At 43.0% G+C, this 21,677-nt stretch overlaps 2 protein-coding genes across 13 annotated transcripts in view; one reads left to right on the forward strand and one right to left on the reverse strand.

Moving 5' to 3' along the window:
- The window catches only part of LOC139548784 (synergin gamma-like), a 41,148-nt gene extending 33,943 nt beyond the window's left edge, over positions 1-7,205 (forward strand). For 6 of the 11 annotated variants that reach the window (XM_071358627.1, XM_071358631.1, XM_071358632.1 and 3 more), the window contains 4 exons: positions 1,476-1,586; positions 1,942-1,980; positions 4,393-4,422; positions 5,724-7,205. In XM_071358627.1, the coding sequence (XP_071214728.1) occupies positions 1,476-1,586; positions 1,942-1,980; positions 4,393-4,422; positions 5,724-5,855 (312 nt within the window). In that variant the 3' untranslated portion in view covers positions 5,856-7,205. The remainder of the gene's footprint in view (positions 1-1,475; positions 1,587-1,941; positions 1,981-4,392; positions 4,423-5,723) is intronic. The other 5 variants (XM_071358629.1, XM_071358637.1, XM_071358626.1 and 2 more) reach the window with 4 other exon arrangements.
- A 5,129-nt stretch (positions 7,206-12,334) lies between these two features.
- LOC139548786 (dual specificity protein phosphatase 14-like) lies at positions 12,335-21,351 on the reverse strand. Of its 2 annotated transcripts, XM_071358639.1 has the most exons (3): positions 20,887-21,310; positions 17,554-17,757; positions 12,335-14,461 (listed from the first exon to the last, which is right to left on the reverse strand). In XM_071358639.1, exon 3 carries the CDS (start codon positions 14,348-14,350, stop codon positions 13,721-13,723), a length of 630 nt encoding a protein of 209 aa, XP_071214740.1. In that variant the 5' UTR covers positions 14,351-14,461; positions 17,554-17,757; positions 20,887-21,310; the 3' UTR covers positions 12,335-13,720. The 2 variants fall into 2 exon arrangements, with proteins under 2 accessions (XP_071214740.1, XP_071214739.1); XM_071358638.1 differs by lacking the exon at positions 17,554-17,757 and having other exon boundaries at positions 20,887-21,351.
- Between the last annotated feature and the right edge of the window lie 326 nt (positions 21,352-21,677).

Consider the following 21,677-nt stretch of genomic DNA (forward strand, 5'->3'; position numbering starts at 1 on the left):
ACACACACACACACACACACACACAATCAGACTCACACAATCAGACTCACACAATCAGACTCACAGTATAGTCAACACACACACTCACAGACCTCCCTTCCTAAAATGCAGTTGGTTACTTTGTCTAGAAAATGTTCCTGATGAAATGTTGAGTGGATAAAGACTGCCTAGTAGGATTATCAATGAAACCTTGATTGTGTGACAGTGTACTAAACCAAGCCCTATGGTGGTATCTGTTAGTGTGTGTAGCTGTGGGGACGGGGAGTGTAGAGCTGTCTGTTGTAGGCTGTAGTGATGTGTTGAGAACAGAGGCAGAGAGGAGATGTGCTGGCCTTATCCTCTACAGCCAGCCTCAGGAATAACATTGCTTCTCAAATGCCAGCAGATAATACAGGCTGGCCATCTCCTGACTCGAGATAATGTCAGTAGAGAAAGAGAGAGAATTAGCGGAGAGGGACAGAGGGAGGTAGTAGAGGGAGACGGAGTCAGTGAGTGAGTAGTAATGCTACGTTATCTCAGACCGTAGACCTGCAGCTGCTTTTTGATTCTGCAGGCTCCGTCCTCCTCAGAGAGAGAGAGAGAGAGAGAGAAAGAGAGAGAGAGAGCTGTCTGGGCACACTCATTTGTTCACACAGCTCTGCTGCCAACAGACTAATGGACTGTATTTACTTTCATTTCCCAGATTAAAGACATATTTCTACTTCAGTTCATTTAGCTGGTTAATGAATGAATAGAGACATGTCTATTCCTTCGAGCTATTGTTCTGTAGCTCGGTGTTGGAGAGGAAGCTGCTACACCTGTACAGTTACAGTGGTCTGTATCTAGGTATTGTAAACCAGGTTGTTCGAGCCTTGAATGCGTTGCGTCGTGCCTAAGAACAGCCCTTAGCCATGGTATATTGGCCATATACCACACCCCCCCCGAGCCTTATTGCTTAAATATACAACTTATTTTTTAAATGTAAATTGGTTGGCACACTTATAAAATCCTTGCAAATATGGTACATTTCCTCAAATTTCAGAACTGTAGATCCCTCGTTTCATGCAGTGTTTTGTGAAGTTGCAAATGGTTGTTGATGTGAGGCGTAGCAACATAGTGTGCCCCACAGCGGAGTCCTATGATCAGGTGACCAATCTGCCAGCACCTCCATACAGGGGGCAAGCCACCAACCTGTGTGTGTCTCGGTCACAAACATAGGCTTACAGTACGTGGCCTTCAGGTTGCAGGCCAGCCTAAGGCAAAGTAATAGACTAGGTACTGCTCTGTTTCAGCTGTTATGAGAAGGTGCTTTCTGTATCCTTAAGTGTCCATGCATACAAAGACCTTTGAAATGTTTTGAATCCTTCTTGAATGTAATGCAATTTGTGGATTCAAATAAAGTATTAAAAGTAATAAAATGTGTGTGTGTGTTTGAGTATGTGCGCCTGTGTGTGTTTCTCCTTGTGTAATGTTGTGTTGTGTGTTTCTCTGTACAGCCTGATGAGAGCTCGCTGGACTTCTCCTCCTGTATCCTGAGACACGGCATCAAGAACGCCAAGGAGCTGGCCTGTGGAGTGTGCCTGCTCAACGTGGACTCACGCAGCAAGGTCTACACACACACACACACACACACACACACACACACACACACACACACACACACACACACACACACACACACACACACACACACACACACACACACACACACACACACAACACAATAAGCATACAGTAATTCTTAGTCAACACACAATCATGATTGCCAACCAACACACCCTCAATCCCTCAACAGATGGACCCAACAACTGTTGAAACATTTGATTACAAATCCGTTCCAACAAATTTCTCAAGCTGAATAAACCATGAATCATTTTGCCATTTATTTGAGAGTTGTTTTTAAACTTGTGGTTGACGCATAATAACTAAATGACCGTTTCTTTGACTTTGAACATTTTGCAGAGCAAAGAAGAGACAACTATTGGACGTCTGTTTAAAAGAGTATGATGCAGTGAACTGTCAACTGAATCTCACTTCACTCTCTGCTACTGGGGGCCTGGGGGCCAAATTCTCCACTGATAGACAGGCGATGGGGTGCCAAAATTACAGCACACTCTTCTCCTCACAGCTCCCTCCCTTCACACTGACTGCATCCCAAAAGACAAAATGGGCCCTGGTCAAAACTAGTGCACTATACAGGGAATAGAGTGCTATTTGAGACGCTGCCAGTGCCGACAGCAGCAGCCCTGTGTTCATGCACAGATGTGTTAGAAATGACCAGACAATCCGATTTCACCAAATATCCCTCCAAAATGATTTCAGGTCACCTTCATTTATGAGTCTTAGAAGAGAAGGTGATGAAACAATGATGATAAAATGACACCTGTTAAGATGATAACAATTCAGGAAGGGAGAGACGGAGAAAAAGAGGGAAATAAAAAGTGTTGGAGGAGACAGACAGACAGGACGTGAGAGGCGTGAAGTTGTTCTTTTGGCACCTCTGGTTGAACTGAGGGAATGTGGGAAGGTTTCTGGAGGGTCAGTGAAGCATGCAGCTTTACTCTGACAATAACAGGCTTGTAGCTCAACCTTCATCTGACAGCCACCTCTCACTTCACCTCTTACCAGCTACTAACAACAAGTCTATACAATACAATCCATATCTGTGTGTTCATTTGTTTCATCATTTGAGTTCTGCTATGGCTTTAAATGTGTTTGTGACACTTTCTTTTCCACTTGTCAAACCCTGATCATCAGTAACTATTTGTCATATTGGGTTCCATTAATAGTATTGTTTGACTGGACAGTCTGCAGGGCAAGATTGCTTTGATTGTTTCTTGCGATGTTCCCCTGCATCATTTAGCTAGAGATAGATTGATGAGGCGAGGCGGAGGGAGGGAGGCTGAGTATAGGCAGCTGATGTGGCTCACGCATCGGATCAGTCAGGAGCTGGGAGCGCAGGTGCTAAGAAATCTGCTGAGGGTTAGGGTATTTCCCCATCTCACACTCTCTCTCTGTGTTCATCTCAATCTTTCTCTCGCTCTTTCGTGTGGACTGAGTCAGGCTGAATAATAGTTTTATTCAGCATGCCCCTGACATCAGATTAATAACCCACCTTTTAATTAAACTTTTGTCCAGAGGAACATTTGTAAGAAAGCATAAAAGCCAAACAGAGAATAACATCCCCCTCAGAGAATAATGAAATCACAGAAAGCGTCTTAATACAGAAGGTGATAATACTATTATCTTTCAGAGTACAGGTAGTTTCTGTCTGTCTTCCAACTAGAAGTAGAGGTGTGGTGTTGATGGCATCACTGGCATAATATTATGATGGGCACCATTGAGAGACTGGACCTAGGCTGTTGGTCTTTGATACTGCTGACTTGGTTCTGGGTTTTAACTTATCCAATGGAGACCTGTCTCCATGTTCTTCATCCAATCACCCTTATATGTTGAGTCAGGGATGGGCAACAGCAGCACCATGTAGCCTGGTAGCAGATCATCCTGGGTTTTAGCGAAGTCCTCTGATGTGCTTGTTGTCATGTCAAACATGTATGGTATGACAACGAATGACAAGGGAGTTGGTTACAGCACATACAGAACTGCTATCAGGCTAAGCAACAGGTAGCATCTAAACATAGTTTATTACTTGGCGACTGCAACAAGCTATAAACTCTCTGAGTGATAATTTGGGTTTAATGAAGTATTGCTATTTTTGGTCAGTGATAAATGCTAATGAGTGCAATCATTCCCAAAAGTACTGGCTTGGATTTTTTCCCAATACTAATTTATGCAGTATGATGCATTATTATTCATAAATGTCAGATTCTGAAATATACTGTACCTCCAGGATTTGAAGTTATTTTTCAGTTTCTTTAATTTGGTTATGACTTTATCTGGAAATAGGCCAATAACATTCAAATAAGTTTACTTGGCAGTGGATGCCTAATTCCATGGCTTTGCAGACTGCACAGTATTTCTCTCAAATCTATTGCAGAGTCTGGAATCCTGCCCATCCCTGTTTGAAAGATGCCCATCCCTGTTTGAAAGATGCCCATCCCTGTTTGAAAGATGCCCATCCCTGTTTGAAAGATGCCCATCCCTGTTTGAAAGATGCCCATCCCTGTTTGAAAGATGCCCATCCCTGTTTGAAAGATGCCCATCCCTGTTTGAAAGATGCCCATCCCTGTTTGATGTTTATTGGAAAATTAGATGGATGATCGTAAGGTGGTACTTTAGATTCTTTCACTTTGGGGCTCTTGGAATGTTGCTCTTTCAGTTCCTTTGGTGTACCAACGTTCCGTTCTGTACAAACTGACGGACTGATCCTCAGTTACTGTACAGTTTCACTTTGCTTACTCAGGACAATGCATGAAACCAGGAAAATGCTGACACCTCTTATGCTACTTACAGGCACTGGCTAAAGACCATGACAAGTTAAGGGTAAGGGTATGCTTCACTTATTTTCGCCTCTTAAGCAGCAGTAGACTGTAGCCTCCCTCTTTAGGCATGATGCCCCTAGCATTTACAGGTGGTGTTTCTAGTCTGGAGCCCTGTAGCACCATGAGCAGCGCTGTCCTCTTGGTTGCCTAATGGAGGGTCATTAACCTTTAGATTACAGTTAGAAAGGTTACCTAGGATTAATCATGCTGACCTTTCATTTTGGTTTTATTCCTCCATCTGTTTTCAAATTGTCTAACTCTCCCAAACATCCTCTCTCCAGCACTTTCTACTTCTGTTATGTCTCACCACATTATATATGTTGGCACAATCATGTTTGATGGGTAAATTGCACATCATTACAGTTCTGCAGGCTGGGACTGTGGAGGTGGAGGTGGGGGTGAGGAGGAGGAGAGGGAGGACGTGGAGACGAAGGGTTATGCCTTTGTGTTCTCTCCTTTCTTCTCGCTCTCGCTCTCCAACATTCCAGGCTTTGGCAGGCAGACTAAATGCAGGTTTGACAAAAGAAGTGGGAGGACGTGCAAAAGATGGAAGGAGAATACATTGTGTCTGTGAAACCTGAGTGTGTCAGTGTGTGTGAGAAAGACAACAGGTGTGCACAGCATAGTAAATGTACTGTAAATGGTTTGTGAGCAGGTGGACAGGTATGAGTATACTATATGATGTGTGTTTCTAGGTTGTTGTCTGTGGGAGGATATGATTCACCACACATTACTTATTTCTCTTTCTTGCTTTAGTTCGGATATTTCACCAGGGATGCAAACTCTTAAACATTAGCATCTCCTCCTCATCACCAACCTGCAGCTACAGCTGGGCTCAGCTAAATGCAAGCTCACATAACAGCTCTCTGCCCCTCTCAGTTCACTCAGTTCATTTTCTCAACGGCTATATTCAGATGTTATGTGGGAGTGCCATTCAGCTATCTCAATATATTCAACTAACAGTCAGGAGGACAGGCAATGAGCAGCAGTCTTATTGATCAGTAAACAGATCATTGTGCTAAACATGAGTCATATTTTCAAAGGACCCGTTTTCATTGACCCCTTGTTTGTATGCCACAGTGGAGATACTGTATGCAGGTTAAGCTACCTACAAATCCCTGCTTCTAGCATTACTCTCATAGATCAATGATTTAGTTCCTGTTGATCGTTGATTTATCTTTACCACTGCTTTCTATTTGTTAGCCTGAGCTACTGCCAAGTTCACCTCTTTATTAACTATTCAGTAGAACCTTGTTGTCCTAACATCCCCCCCGTTTCGCTCTTATTTGACCTTTCCGCCAGGCTTTCATCTCAGAGACGGACAACTTCAAGCTGCCGTACGGGGGCCACCAATACCACGCCAGCTGTGCCAATTTCTGGATTAACTGCGTGGAGCCCAAACCGCCGGGCCTCATCCTGCCCGACCTGCTCTGAACTGCAGACCCCGCTGCCATGGCAACGGGCGCCAGGTAATCAACACCGGCGAGGTGCAACAGCCGGGCTCTCTGCCGCACACCTCACAGCCTCACACCTTGGGCTGCGAATACAGAGATCACAGAGGGAGAGACCTCAGAATTCACTGGAATCATCTTTATTTATTTGCCTTTTATTCTCTCTCGTTCTCTCTCAGAGGTACTCTGTGCTCTTTGCGGCGGTGAAGAAGTGCAAATCTGCTAGTTTGTACAAATTCAAGGCTTGACACAGTAAAGACTATTCTGTTTCATAATGTATTGTAAAATGATACTTTATAAATGGTGTCATTTTCTCATTTTTTGTTGTTGTTGTCTGGTCTCCTATACAGTAGAATGCAATAGAAGTTACAAGTCGGCCTTTTAGCATTGATGCTTATGCGACTTCTCTGGCAGGATTTATTTTGGCAAACATTATTCAGATAATTAGCCAATGTTGTGCTACGGTAACCCAAAGGAGGTCTAGTCCCTATGTCAGAGCAGGAGAAAATGTGGACAGTTATATGAATGGGGCAATGGGTCTCAACATTTTCTGTAATGCACTCTTTCTGTGACTCAACAAGTCCATAAAAAACGATTAAAAATGTGCAATATACTACTAATGAAGGAACTTGGAGACAAACTGAAGTGTAAAGCTATCTGTCGTTTCCCTTGATTGTCACTTGTTGCTTTGTTACTCTTTAATGCTTGAGCTCAGCAAAGAAAGAGGGACTTTATTTGTGTTTCGGTCTTAAAGTAGTATTTTCTCCTCTCTGTTCTTCTCGAATCAGGGTTGTGGTACCATCACACTGCTGGAACTGAATCAATTTTACGGTCGGGTCTCTAAAAGGATAGTCTATGGTTGCTAACATTTTAATTGATATTTAACTTTTTAAGTATTGTGTGACATTAACTGCTTTTTAATGTCTTTATATTGTTTGATTAGGACTGCTTTATCTAAATTAATGTTAATGTGCTGTTTGAAAATGTTTGTGACATTGGGACTTGAAAGGGAGTCTTAATTCTGAAAGATTGTTGGTTGTGGGTTTTGTTTTTCTGTCTTGCTGTGCCAGTATATATACTCGCGCTGTTGATGGTGATGTTTTTGCAGATCTAAGTCTTGAATGAAGTCAACTGTGATTATGGACTACTATTGCAGCAGCGCTTTGTGCGGATTACAGTATCATAGTATTGTAATTACAATGACTAACCGTAATGTGAAGTGATGACATTTACATAAATTATACATTGATGCATAAATTAAATACTTTTTATGGTCATTAATCAATTAATGTATTACCTGGAAGCCTATTACTATAAACATCAATTAAGAGTATTGTACAATTCTGCTGAATTTGTTTTTGTTTTCAATATTTTCTGAATATAATCGAGAAGGTTGGTTTGAATGTCAACATGAATCCTGAAGGCATTCTATTGTCCCAATAGCACGAGTCGTTTAATCTGGATGACATCTGGGACAAAGTCAGGTTCAGAGTCTAATGCAGCAATATCATATTAGCACTACTTCTCCTAAAATGCCAAATGGTTTGAGATTGTCTTGTCTTTTATTTTTCACTCAATAACATGCTATTTCTCAGACCAGAGAGGCTTCATCTCTATCGCTTTGTGACCAATTGAAATACATTAACCTCAGACAAGCCTGCTGGGCCATCGCTGGAGGACGGAGAGCTAAGACAATCAAATGAAAAAGATGCCTATAGTGGCACCATGCATGGAACCAGTCTCATTATCATTCTGTCTTTTTATGTGTCCAGGACAGGTGTGTGTGTTCTCCAACATACATTTTATCTCTCACCATTCCCTAATTGAACATCCTGCTGAAAATGAATTCCTCTCTCTGTCTTCTCACCGTGAGCTGCCAGATTACAGAAAATTACAAATGCTCAAATTACTGAATAATAAGGCTTTGTAAATTTTAAATGCAGACCCACCCGTCTGTCCCCATGTCCTGTCTTCTTCATGCCTAGTATTGTCTGCAGGGCTGTGCCTCGGAGGATCACCTGAGTAGAATGGGTCTGGAGAGATGGGAGGGAGTGCTACCCTACTGTATTGACTGCTATTCTTCAGCCACAGGCTCTTTCATATTTTCTGCCCATTTTCAGTTACAGTATTGCTTAAAGGCAGATTTTTTGCTCGCCTGACTCGCAAGTAATGCCTTTACCCTTAATTATCAAGTGGGGATTTTTATTACTTTGATGTCCCTAGAAAAATGTTTATTTTCCTTTTTTTCTTTAGAATTCATACAAACATCCTATCGGCCATGAAAGCTAGTGTTCACAGCCTAATCTGGGTGATATTTCAGACTGAGCTGTAGTTTTGCTGATTTAAAAGGCTTGAGGCTTACATGACTTGAGATCTGTGAAGATTTTCACTTGCGTGTCCAAGATCTTGTACTTTGAAATTAATGATTTGAAACCCCTGTCTGGTCAGGGGTCTTTGAAGAGGGCACTGACAAGATTAGTCAGATATCTCCTACAGACACTTGCAATTGTTCAGTTTAACAATGACAAGATTAAACTATTAGAAATCCTTACTATGTATTAATCACTTATTATTTATTACAAATAGATGACAGTATTCAGCATCTATGTCCTTTCTATAAACTGATCCAGACAACACAGTGAGGTAGGACCATGGATTTAGAGCTCATCAGTGTTCATTCTAAAGGGGAATGGACAGATGAGTCAAAGGCAGGCTTGAAGAGAGGATAGAATCCCACTCAGTCAACCGATCACTGAGAAAGAATGACTTCAACCACCCCTGCTTAAATTGAATTACTTCAAGGTCAGTCTCCCTCTCTCGATTGAACTTCAATCTTTGACTATATGACTATGGAAAAGGAGCAAGAATTCTGTGATCGTTTTCTGAGACATCCATGATTGTGTTTCAATAGAAGTCGTCGTACCAAATGGTTTTGGAATGAACGAACACGAGGACAAATATAACTGCTTTGATGATGCTTGGGCTATTCATAACCCATCACATTCTGTCTCCATTTTTATTGAGTTTCACTTTCAAATGAACATGAACTCAGTCTGTCATTCATACATACAGTATACTCTCTCTCTTCCTCACCTTCTCCCACCATTTTTGTGTAACAAGCGTGATTATTATTTGTCCGAATATTGACTGCTCTCCGTCTGTACCTTGTTATTAAATAGAAAAGCATGATATATACCAGGGAAAAAACTGTATGAGCTGCTTTAATTAAAAGTAAGCTTACAGATGTAGGATCTAATTTGATCACTCTTTTGTTGATGAGAATTTTCTTGCACAGCAGGAAATGCAAACTTGTAGTGTATTCAAGGTTTAAAAAGGCTTCTAAAGTTTGCAATTTCCACTTTAACATTTGCCCTAATGTATAATGTATCAACCTATACAAAAAATATCCATTAATTACAATCCACATAATTATACTGAACAAAAATATAAACGCAACATGCAACAATTAACCATTTCTCTGAGTTACAGTTCATATAAGGAAATCAGTCAATTGAAATGAATTAATTTGGCCCTAATCTATGGATTTCACATAACTGGGCAGGAGCGCAGGCCTATGCGTGGGAGGGCATAGGCCTACACACTGCGGAGCCAGGCCCAGCCAATCAGAATGAGTTTTTCCCCACAAAAGGGCTTTATTACAGACAGAAATACTCCTCAGTTTCATCAGCTGTCCAGGTGGCTGGTCTCAGACGATCCCGCAGGTGAAGAAGCTGGATGTGGAGGTCCTGGGCTGGCATGGTTACACATGGTCTGCGGTTGTGAGGCCGGTTGAATGTACTGCCAAATTCTCTAAAATTATGTTGGAGGCGGCTTTTTGTAGAGAAATTAACATTCAATTCTCTAGCAACAGCTGTGGTGGACATTTCTGCAGTCAACATGCCAATTGCACACTCCCTTTAAAACTTGAGTCATCTGTGGTATTGTGTTGTGTGACAAAAGTATTTATTTTAGAGTGGCCTTTTATCATCCCCAGCACAAGTTGCACCTGTGTAATGATCATGCTGTTTAATAAGCTTCTTGATATGACAAACCTGTCAGGTGTAGGGGTTATCTTGGCAAATGATAAATGTTCACTAACAGGGATGTAAACAAATTTGTGCATAACATTTGAGAGAAATAAGCATTTTGTGTGTATGGAAAAATTCTGGGTACTTTTATTTCACCTCATGAAACATTGAACCAACACTTTACATTTTGTGTTTATATATTTTTTCAGTGCAATTCACATTTCCTGGTGCTGCATGATTATTTTCCTGCTGTAACAAACTGGCTCAAATTAAGATCCTACATCTGTAGTGTTCAGGGCATCAATTCAAGTTTGGGCTCCCGAGTGGCGCAGCGGTATAAGGCACTGCATCTCAGTGCAAGAGGCGTCACTACAGACCCTGGTTCAATTCCAGGCTGTATCACAACCGGCCGTGATTGGGAGTCCCATAGGGCGGCGCACAATTGGCCCAGCATTGTCCGGGTTAGGGTTTGGCCGGGGTAGGCCATTATTGTAAATAAGAATTTGTTCTTAACTGACTTGCCTAGTTAAATAAAGGCTAAATAAAATACTGGAATAGGAACACTTTCCTTTTTTTCAGAGAGGCGATGCATCATAACATTACTACTATTACTACTATGTTAGTGTCATGAGAAATATTATTTGCTTGTTTACATTTGTATTTTATCATATTCCAATTTAAAATTGAGGATCTTCTAAAGAGACCAACTTGATGTGAGTGCAACTTTCCAAGCTTTGCAAAGCGTATTAAGCTGCAGTCAGGCAGGCAGTTTGTTGTGAGCCCTTTTGCCAGTCACATCTCCTTCCTACATACAGCCTAATGACATCTCATCCAGTTCATCACAGCAGTTTGTTCTGCATGGCCTGCACCACAGCACTGTTGCCCAGTCTACTGCCTGTGATGTTCAGGGTAATGTAGATCATTCTGCTTACTGGTTTCCTGATTAATGGTCATATTCTGCTGCTGCTGAAAGATGTCTTTACTCTAGGATGGCTAACTATTCCCTGAGAATCAGTGAGTGAGAGACATACACACGCATACACACACACACACACACATAGAGCGTCAGTCTATTGGGGGAAGTAAGCTGATACAGAAACGTATAATTTGGGCCCATCACTCCTGCATCTTCATCACGCTTGGCCTGTCATCTGATGCAGCCAGTGTCTGTGTGGTTAATGGTGTTTATTGTGTAGGCCATTCTGGAGATCCCTCAGTAGAATAGGCCACAAGACAAATAGTTCCCATCACTGTCTGTCTGGTTCTCTGTGGCCATTCCAAATGAAAATGAATGATAGAATGTTGCTGTGACATCTGAAGACTTCTCTGAGGAAAATTGTTGTGAGCGACATCAGTAGGTTGCGTCCCAAATCAAATGACACCCTATTCCCTTTATAGAGCACTACTTGCGACCAGACACCATAGGGCTCTGGTCAAACGAAGTGCACTATATAGGGAAAAAGGTGCCATTTGGGATGCATACATGGTCTTCTGTTGAAGGAGCCGGTGTACAGAGTGCACTTTTATATCAACCTCTCTATTAAAGGCGTTTAAAGTCACAAAGAAACAGAGGGCACACGGTCAACTTGTAAGAATGTGCATTTTCAATCGGAATTGTCTTTGTTGCTATAGAGAACCATGTTATAATCATTCCAGCCTCAATGTTGGCACAGCTGGATAGTAGGACTTTAACAGGATCTATCAAAAGTGAAAAATTCTGCAATTATTCTAAACTGACTGTTAACCTCATTACATCTTTATTTTCCACTGGTCTGAATAAAGAACTTGAGAAACAATGATTCTTACAAATGAACATGAGTATCACCATGAAAATGACAATGAATATCCCCGTGGTCAGTTACAATCGACTGATTGGCTCTCAAAATAACGATGACTACTAACACCATGGATGAATATTGACCATTATCAATCAAATAAAAAGTGTGTACCCAAAACACGCTTCAGCTTAGCTTAAACAAAAAGGGAATCAGGTGCTCGACTGAGGGACTTGAAAATCCCCCATAAAAGTCTTACCATTTCTAAACGTTCCATATATACTGAGAATACAAAACATTAAGAAGACCAGCGCATTCCATGACATAGACTGACCAGGTGAAAGCTATGATCCCTTATTGATGTCACTTGTTAAATCCAGGAGGAGAGAGCCTTGAGACAATTGAGACATGAATTGTGTTTGTGTGCCATTCAGAGAGTGAATGGGCAAAACAAAAGATTTAAGTGCCTCATGAACGGCGTATGGTAGTAGGTGCCAGCCACATGTACCGGTTTGTGGAGGTGTTTATGTTTGATATACTCAGTGTATAGATTTTCTTTTGTATATACGCTAGTGTAGTCACACTGTATCTGGATCCATTATGTTACTCTGCTTCAGTACTATTCCATATTTACAGGGCAAAGTATAAACTGACAATAATGCATATCAGTAATTTATTGTATTATTCATTTCAAACACAAACAGTTGCATGAGCTAACCCGTTACATTAGCTTGTTAATCATTCATTGCCTTAGGTTATGAAACTAAGGGCTCTATTCAATCCATATCCCGGAAGTTTAGCGTTACAGCGTGATACAAATTTTAGGGCAATGTTCCAGCGTTAGTGGAGACTGCATTCACGGTAAATGCTGCATGTGTTGGCTCAGTCGAAAATTACCTTACATTTCTATTGCACAATCTGTAACGCTTCAGCGATAGATTGAATAGAGCACTAAATTCATGTAAGCTTGGCTTTCTGCTTACACCTGTGACAAGGGCATTGTTCACTTGCTACAGTAATATTAACATTTTATTTAAAAGCTTTTCGTGTGTAAGGTATAGCATTCTTCCAAACCACAAAAATAGGAAGGTTTATCAATGACAGTACACCAGTTAAGCACAGGACTGTCTGGCTGTGTTCTTCCTTGTACCTCATTTCACTTAAACATCAATATGAGGCAAAAATAGGGAAATGGAAACTGTGATTCTCCCAAGCCCCTTAACAGAGGGTGGTGACATTCTAAAATAGCATAATATTGTACAATATTAGTACCAATACAGTATATTCTGCACAATCATCCCCATAGTAAGTAGGGACTTTTAAGTGTATACACTAACAGCCTTAGATGTTGTCTTGATTAAAATGTGTATACACTAACAGCTTTAAATATTCATTGTGCACCATATCTTTTCTTGATTTCAGTTCTCTCTCAAGAACATAATTCAATTTGTCAAACAAAACAGAGCAGGACTGCTGCTAGTTCTCACATTAAAGACAACAGCAAAACTGGCACAATACCATCACATGACGTTACGTCGGGGAAGGACTTCAGTGAGTCACACCACTGCCTGTCAAAATTGCTGAGTCTAAAGCACCGCCTACACCTACCCAGAATGCTCCTGTTTTTTGGAGTCTGGGGCGTTAAGCTAGACTCCAAAGTCACAGTCTGGGTCTGGCCATGTCAGCTGATCTGGGGTCTGGCTTGGCCGTGGTTCTGTTACTCCTTTGGTCCTGAGGATTCCAGACTTGAGGTGGCCTTGCTTCCTCTCAGAGACAGACAGACGGGGGTTGATGCAGTGTAGTGTAGCATCACCCACCAGTAACCAGTCTGCAGTGTAGTGTCTGATTACTAAGACTCCCTCCATCCCAATGCATTCATTAATTAAGCTTCACATAGACAGACAGTCACACGCTTCATCTCACTCTGCATCTCTGGCTGGGGGAACATGCATGAACCGGCAGTCCTGGAGGACACTCTCCTTTCCGTCTCCTTCCCTCCCCCCTTGGCGAGGCCCCAGCCCTCCTCTACAGGCCCCAGCCCTCCTCTACAGGCCCCAGTAGGGTGCCAGATTCCTGCGCTCCCGCTCGTAGACGTCAGGTATCACCCCGTAGGGCGTCTGCACCATTTTCACAGAGTTCCTGCCAAACAGCTTCCTTTCGTAGTCGATGAGCTGACGCCAGAAGCCCCCATTGGGCCGGATGACTGGCCGGCGGGCCTTGACCCAAGCGTGGGCCTCGGCCAGAGACACGCGGTGGTACTTCATCAGGTAGGCCAGGCACAGGGAGGCTGAGCGGCTCACCCCTGCAGCACAGTGCACTAGCACGGCTCCCCGCTTTCTCCCAACACTGTGGATCTTATCAGCTATGCTGTCGAAGTACAGGGAGAGGGGAGAGTGGGGCATGTCCGCCAGGGGCACCTTCACATACTCCACGTGGGGCCAGTTGAAGTTGGGCAGCTCGATAGTGGCGTTGACCACGCAGGTGATGCCCTTGGACAGCAGCAGGCTGCGGTTAGACGCCACGTTCCCCCGGCTCAGGAAGAGGTTAGGGGTGATCTGGGCAATGCCCCCTAGCAGACTGCCGTTCTCTGTGAGAAGCCTGGGCACGGCCGTAGGCACCACCGAGCTGTGGTGGTGGTGATGGTGGAAAAAGCCACCTTGACTGCGGGAACCCATTGGAGAATAGAGTGCTAGGAGTGATACAGAGAGAGCAGGAGGAATAACAGGAAGGTCTTCAGTAGCCTGAGGTCATGTTGGAACAGCAGAACCAGACAGCAGGAGATTCACCTAAAACAACAAAGGCACACATCCCAATTTCAGACCAAAATGGGCAACAGTTTTTCCCATTTTTTTAATTTGTTTTTATTCAATTTGTGATGACCACTCTCAGACTGGCAAACATACAGGTAAGTGTCAAAATAAAGAAAACCCCAACATAAAGTGTTTTAATAGGGAGCTGAGCCAGAACCGCTTCCATGCACCTTGGCATAATTTCTACAAGTGTCTGGGACTTGTCACTATTCTTACATGAGAAATTCTATAATTTGGTGTTTTGTTAGTGGTGGAAAAACGCTGTCTCAGGCGCCGCTCCAGAATCTCCCATAAGTGTTCAATTGGGTTGAGATCTGGTGACAGATGGCCACGGCATACGGTTTACATCATTTTCATGCTCATCAAACCATTCAGTGACCACTTGTGCCCTGCTGATGGAGGCAGGATCTTTTTGGTATTAGGATCTTTTTTTTTCATCCTACAGGGGCATAGCAATGGTAGCCAATATAATGGCCTGCCCAGTATTTTTATACATGACCCTAAGCATGATGGGATGTTAATTGCTTTAATAACTCTGAAACCACACCTGTGTGGAAGCACCCGCTTTCAATATACTTTGTATCCCTCATTTACTCAAGTGTTTCCTTTATTTTGGCAGTTACCTATACAACTACATCAGCAGGGTGCCATTAAAGCTATTTGCAATGACTCATCAAATTAGGTATTAGGATCTTTTTGGATGACATTGTGCTGTGACAGAAAAGTTCTGTGTCTGGCAAATGTTACCACAAGTCATCCCTCGCCAAGAGAGAGAGATGTGTGTGTGGCCCGCAGTGCCAGTACCAGGCAGGGTCTATTTACCCCCTCAGGGAAGGTATTGTGGTGGCTCAGTGGCTGTAAAATGCCTCTAAGGCATCTATGGAGGAGAGCCAGAGAGCCAGATGCCACATCACAGCATAGAAGAGGCTAATAAGAACAAATTGAACAACACAAAAACAATTCAAATACACTGGGCGGGGGACGTTTTCCTGTAACAGGTCACACAGTGGCTTCCAGTAAGTGGGACCAGAACAGTTGTTTGAAATGTGCCAACCTGCTCAATGTGACTCTCTCCCTTCACTGCACTGGAGCTCCAGAGAAAGACAGCACTGTTCCCCTGCACAGTAAGAACTGTTACTGAAGCTACTGTCTTCCATTCTGAGTAATGCGTCACTCCTGCTGTCCCTCCCCGTCTCCCTCTTCCTCACTTTGCCTTTCTGACTCACCCTGTCCCCTTTTGTTTCTCTCAGCCTCTCCCTGTCTCTCTCTCCCCCTGCCTCCCTCTACCATATGGACATTGGTCCTCTGGAGGCAGATACACACTACCAGCTCCTCCACAGCTCCTGCATACAGATCAAATCGCTCCAGTCTCTGATGAGAAGGACCCTTCATCCATCTGCATTTAAATTGAAGTTAGTTATCTGGGGGGGGATCACAGAGTTTAAGGCACTACCTTACACACCGTTGCACTCGTCGTGCGTCATCCCATCCACACCTTGCACACTAACCGGGGGAGCTCTCTCTCCCTCTCTGCCACAGTCTGGTTAACAAGCCACACAGATCAAATCAAACACATGAAATATGAATTCAATCTGCCGTCTGTGCTGAAAACACCTGCACACCCCATGTCACCCTCTACCTCAATGTGGTTGTTCTCTGAGACTCTCTGTATGACACACACATATCATAATGCCACTAACCAGGACAGATAGCGCCTGCTTTCTACCAGAGAGCTTCGTTTTAATGGCAGTCACAGGAATGCCATTCACTGAGGGCTGAGGCTGCATTCCCATCAATGGCCCAGTTTGAGCAAGTTGTCTATCTCCCTTATTCCCTGCCCTCCCTCCTTCCCCAGCACTGATACAAATCCTGCTATCCTATTCCCCTCCGATGCTAACTTCAAAGAAATGTATCCTCTCAGCCCTGCCACGGAATCCCTTGTTCCCGAGCTACATTTCACTCTGGTGTGCATCTTGCCTGCTCACACATGCAGTGGTTGCCATGGAACACTTAGGTGCAGCTGACTCCACAATCTTTCTCACAGTTGCCGTTGGTGATAAACCAAAAATACCTGCAGTGACAGCAACACTAGCAGCAGTCTGACTGTGTATATACAGATAGTGACTGATTAAAAATTACATTTAATGGGAGAAAGGGAACAGGATATACTGTACCAGAGGTGTCATGCCCATAGGGGGCACAGGGGCAGTTGTCCCCTCAGATCTGTCCAGTTTTCTATTTTATTTTATGTTTCTCTGTAATACTACCTAGCAATTTTATGAAGTTGGCTTTAGCTAGCCCAGATAGGTTCCAAATCTCCCAACCTTTCAGGTTATCAATCAAGTTACCGGGCATGCCTGTGGGCAAAGTTGGTAGACTTTTACTAAATTACTAAATGTACTGAATAAGACTCACATTCCTTTAAATCTCTTTCCAGATTTGAGCAAAGATGCAGAGAAGCATATTTAGTTTATTTAAAATAACCACCAGTCAGGAGGATACACAGCTCAAGAAGTATGCTTAGATAAGCAGAAACATATACTTAATTTTGACATAGAATTAGGCATAATGATTATGGCTCTAGATTGCAGGAAAAGGCTGTTTCAGGTGTCTGAAAATAATAAATGATCCTACCACCCCCTAGCCCTGCTCACATACGTTGTGCCCCCTCAGATTTTTGGAGGGAATGAAACAGGAGCAAAGCACAAAACCACTGCCTGGCTTTGCTGACATTCGCTCCCTCCATCCACATGGCTATTTATATCCGACTTGGCCTGGGCAGAGGGGCTGAGGAGGCAGGGAGTAGAGAAGAGGAGGAGGGAAGGAGGCTATGCAGGGGATATCATCGAGATGAACCTACTGTCTGCTGGCAAAGAGATGGCTCTCTGTCAATCGAATTTCCTCTGTGGTTTAATTCTCCAAAATAAATATGTAAAATGAAGCTGATAGAGGGAGCAGCTTGAGACACATTTACAGGACCCTTATAAATGTGGTTAGCACCTTCCACAGGGTTAACACTAATATCCATCTGTCGATCTGCCTTCAAGGCACATCATGCACGTTCTCACCACACATGAGGCCTGCCATGTGGCTGGTGCTTGGCTCTACTCGGCACGGCAGAAATGCATTCTCCTACATCTGCATTGCAAACACACAGCCCATCACTCAGTGTTCGTTTCAGGGCATGTCAACACAGGGCCCATCACAGATTCTCTGATGCACATCTCGAATCGCTCTCTCTGCATGGCGAGATTCTGGTCCGGTTCCACCTCCTATAGCACAAATGGGAAATGTGAGCCACGTTGCAGAAAAACTGGAGCCTCATAAATTGGCTCTTCTCCCACACCAAATGTGGACCTTCGAAATCAGATCTGAACTGGGCATGTGCAGCTGGCTTAGCAGCTCATTGACACTCACACCCGCCAGTCAAGACATGTTTGAAAACACCGAAAATTCCTGAATCAACAAGTGGCTGTCTGACTGTAACAGAGAGGGAAGTAAGCAGTAGTGTACTGTTCTCTCACAATACAATTCATATTAGTTCACCCTCATAGACAGTGTTCCCACAGAATGACTCTTTATTCTAGAACACTATCGCTAAATGGGAGCTGTGAGGAACTGTACACCTACCCAGAGCCTTCTATGTACAATAAAGGTCTCTGCATCTATACGTTTTTTTTGGGGGGGGGGGTTATGTATTGTCACATACAGTGCATCCGGAAAGTATTTAGACCCATTTACTTTTTCCACATTTTGTTACGTTACAGCCTAATTCTAAAATGGATTAAATTAAATTGATAAAAAATACAAAACTAAAATATTAAATTTACATAAGTATTCAGACCCTTTACTCAGTACTTTGTTGAAGCATCTTTGGCAGCGATTACAGCCTTGAGTCGTCTTGGGTATGACGCTACAAGCTTGGCACACCTGTATTAGGGGAGTTTCTCCCATTCTTCTCTGCAGATACTCTCAAGCTCTGTCAGGTTGGATGGGGAGCGTCGCTGCACAACTAATTTCAAGTCTCTCCAAGTCCGGGCTCTGGCTGGGTCACTCAAGGACATTCAGAGACTTGTCCTGAAGCCACTCTTGCATTGTCTTGGCTATGTGCTCAGGGTCGTTGTCCTGTTGGAAGGTGAACCTTCGGCCCAGTCTGAGGTTCTGAGTGCTCTGGAGCAGGTTTTCATCAAGGATCTCTCTGTACTTTGCACCGGTCATCTTTCCCTCGATCCTGACTAGACTCTCAGTCCCTGCCGCTGAAAAACATTCAATCTTGGTTACTTTAGACCAGAGAATCTTGTTTCTTATGGTCTGAGAGTCCTTTAGGTGCCTTTTTGTCAAACTCCAAGCGGGCTGTCATGTGCCTTTTACTGAGGAGTGGCTTCCGTCTGGCCACTCTACCATGAAGGGCCTGATTGGTGGAGAACTGCAGAGATGGTTGTCCTTCTGGAAGGTTCTCCCATCTCCACAGAGGAACTCTGGAGCTCTGTCAGAGTGACCATCGGATTCTTGGTCACCTCCCTGACCAAGGCCCTTCTCCCCCAATTGCTCAGTTTGGCCAGGCAGCCAGCTCTAGGAAGAGTCTAAGTGGTTCCAAACTTCTTCCATTTAAGAATGCTGGAGGCCGCTGTGTTCTTCAGGACCTTCAATGCTGCAGACATTTTTTGGTACCCTTCCCCAGATCTGTGCGTTGACACAGTAGTGTCTCGGACCTCTACGGACAATTCCTTCAACCTCATGGCTTGGTTTTTGCTCTGACATGCACTGTCAACTGTCAGACAATATATAGACAGTTGTTTGCCTTTCCAAATCATGTTCAAACAATTGAATGTACCACAGATGGACTCCAATCAAGTTGTAGAAACATCTCAAGGATGATCAATGGAAACAGAATGCACCTGAGCTCAATTTCGAGTCTCATAGCAAATGGTCTGAATACTTATGTAAATATATAACCTGTTTTCGCTGTGTCATTATAGATTATTGTGTGTAGACTGACGAGGAAAAACATGAATTTAATCCATTTTAGAATCAGGCTGTAACGTAACAAAATGTGGAAAAAGTCAAGAGGTCTGAATATTTTCCGAACGCACCGTACACCAGATAGGTGATGTGAAATGGGTTGTTTTACAGGGTCATTCATAGATTAGTGAACCTCTTCAGCCTAACTTGAAGTGCTAGATGAGAATCTGGTCTGGTATGTTTTCCAGTATATTAGGGATGACACCTCACACGAGACCAGGGTTAGGCTGTCTTGACATCTGTCTGAGCAGAGTACCACCTCCCTGTGACACCGGCGACTGGGCGCTGCTCATTCACACCACCAATTTGTCTCCTGTCTGTGGAAGCTGCCATGTAACCCTCTACACAGTCCCGCCGCCCACTTTTTAAAGTCCCTGTCTCTCAGCTAGAGAAGTGGACCCAAGCCACCTGTAGCACCAGCTAATTTAATGATAGAACATTGTGGAGGAGTGACCATAAGATAAGGCTATGTTTTATTGTTTGAGAATATCCTGTTTGAATGGTTTGATTTGTTCAATGTATGTAATTTGATCTCTCTCGCTCTAGTCTATACAGACACAAAGACTGAACACATTCATTGGTTGTTGTGGCAGAATAGACAGTATAAATTATATGATAGGTATCACTGTATTTATAATGCATTTACTAACATGGAGAGCATTTGTTGCTGCCCTATGGCCAGCTGGCTGAGTGTGGGTTGTACAGTCTACAACAATTTTTATGTTACAGGTATAGCATTACCTGTGATGATCAGACCATGGCATTGTACAGTACTAAAAAAGAGGTTGGAGATACATGTTGTTGTTTATTGAGTAGTCGTCTCCTTTTCATCCCTGCTACTTTCATAGATACGAGAGTGGGAACCTCAACCTGTTACAGTGTGTTTGTGTGTTTGTGTGTACAAAGTGAATAGGTGTGCGTGTATGCCATGTGTTGAACATAATTCCAGTAGACTACAAGAATACAAGGACTTGTGATTTCTGTAAGGTCTTGTAAATCACATGGTAGTCTATTTGATTGTAGGGCAAACACATTATTCCCCTTTTAGCTTTATCCCATCGGGATCACACACCAAATGAGCAGGGTATGATAAAATAACTACGAATTATGCAAACCAATTGTGAATATATATAGAGCGATATAGGCTAGACATGTTTTGGTCTCTTGACTGATAGGCTACTGTCACTCTTTGGCCAGCAGTATATCCTACCTTCTCTGCCTACTATAAGATATTGTAGAAAATCATTCAGAAAGACATGCATAGGCTATACTTTGCATAATATGTGAGTTTTACACAAAATATTATCATCACAAGAATAAAACTAAATCTAGATATTTTATCTATAGGCTACATACAGTAGAGGATAAAACCAACTTACCAAACCACTTTACTTTGCCTGAGTCGATGATTTTCCAAGCGAGTTGCTAACGCACGATTCCAGGCATGCGGTTGCAGATGATTCAAACTCTGAACATTAGGTAAAGCAGATAATTCGCACAGTCGTAGTCTTGTGGGAAATAAAATACAATATTAAAGAATAAGTATGTAACAATATCACTAAAATGTCAAAGTCAGCAGAGAGAGAACTCCATGCGAATGAAATGTTTCCAGACAGCTCTCCAACGTTCGCGCAGCAACAGTGTCGCGCAGGAAAACATTCGGTACTGAAGCAAGAACCTAGGTGGTATATTGAAGCGCCTCCCCTCTGAACAACGCAGTAAAAGTAGCTGTGGGTAGGGTACAATAGGTTAGTACCATCATTTGTTTTTCATGAAATTATGGTGAAATCTGACTTGCTACTAGGTATTCTACAGAACTTCACCTACAGGGAACATCTCTCCAAAAGGCAGCTCTTTGAAAACATAGACATGAACATCTGCATCGCTTCAAAAATGTCACAGCCATGGGTCAAAGTAGGGCCATGCGTAAGGGCAACAGAAAGCAATAAAATGTTCTGCCATGGGTCAAAGTAGGGCCATGCGTAAGGGCAACAGAAAGCAATAAAATGTTCTGCCATGGGTCAAAGTAGGGCCATGCGTAAGGGCAACAGAAAGCAATAAAATGTTCTGCCATGCAGGGTCACAAAGAGCATGGCTGTCATAGTTGACCGATGTCTACTAATAGAACTGCAAGGAAGCATACTTGAACTTGAAATGTTCTGAACCAAGA

The sequence above is a fragment of the Salvelinus alpinus genome, chromosome 22 (assembly GCF_045679555.1).
Source record: "Salvelinus alpinus chromosome 22, SLU_Salpinus.1, whole genome shotgun sequence".
NCBI classification, from domain to species: domain Eukaryota; kingdom Metazoa; phylum Chordata; class Actinopteri; order Salmoniformes; family Salmonidae; genus Salvelinus; species Salvelinus alpinus.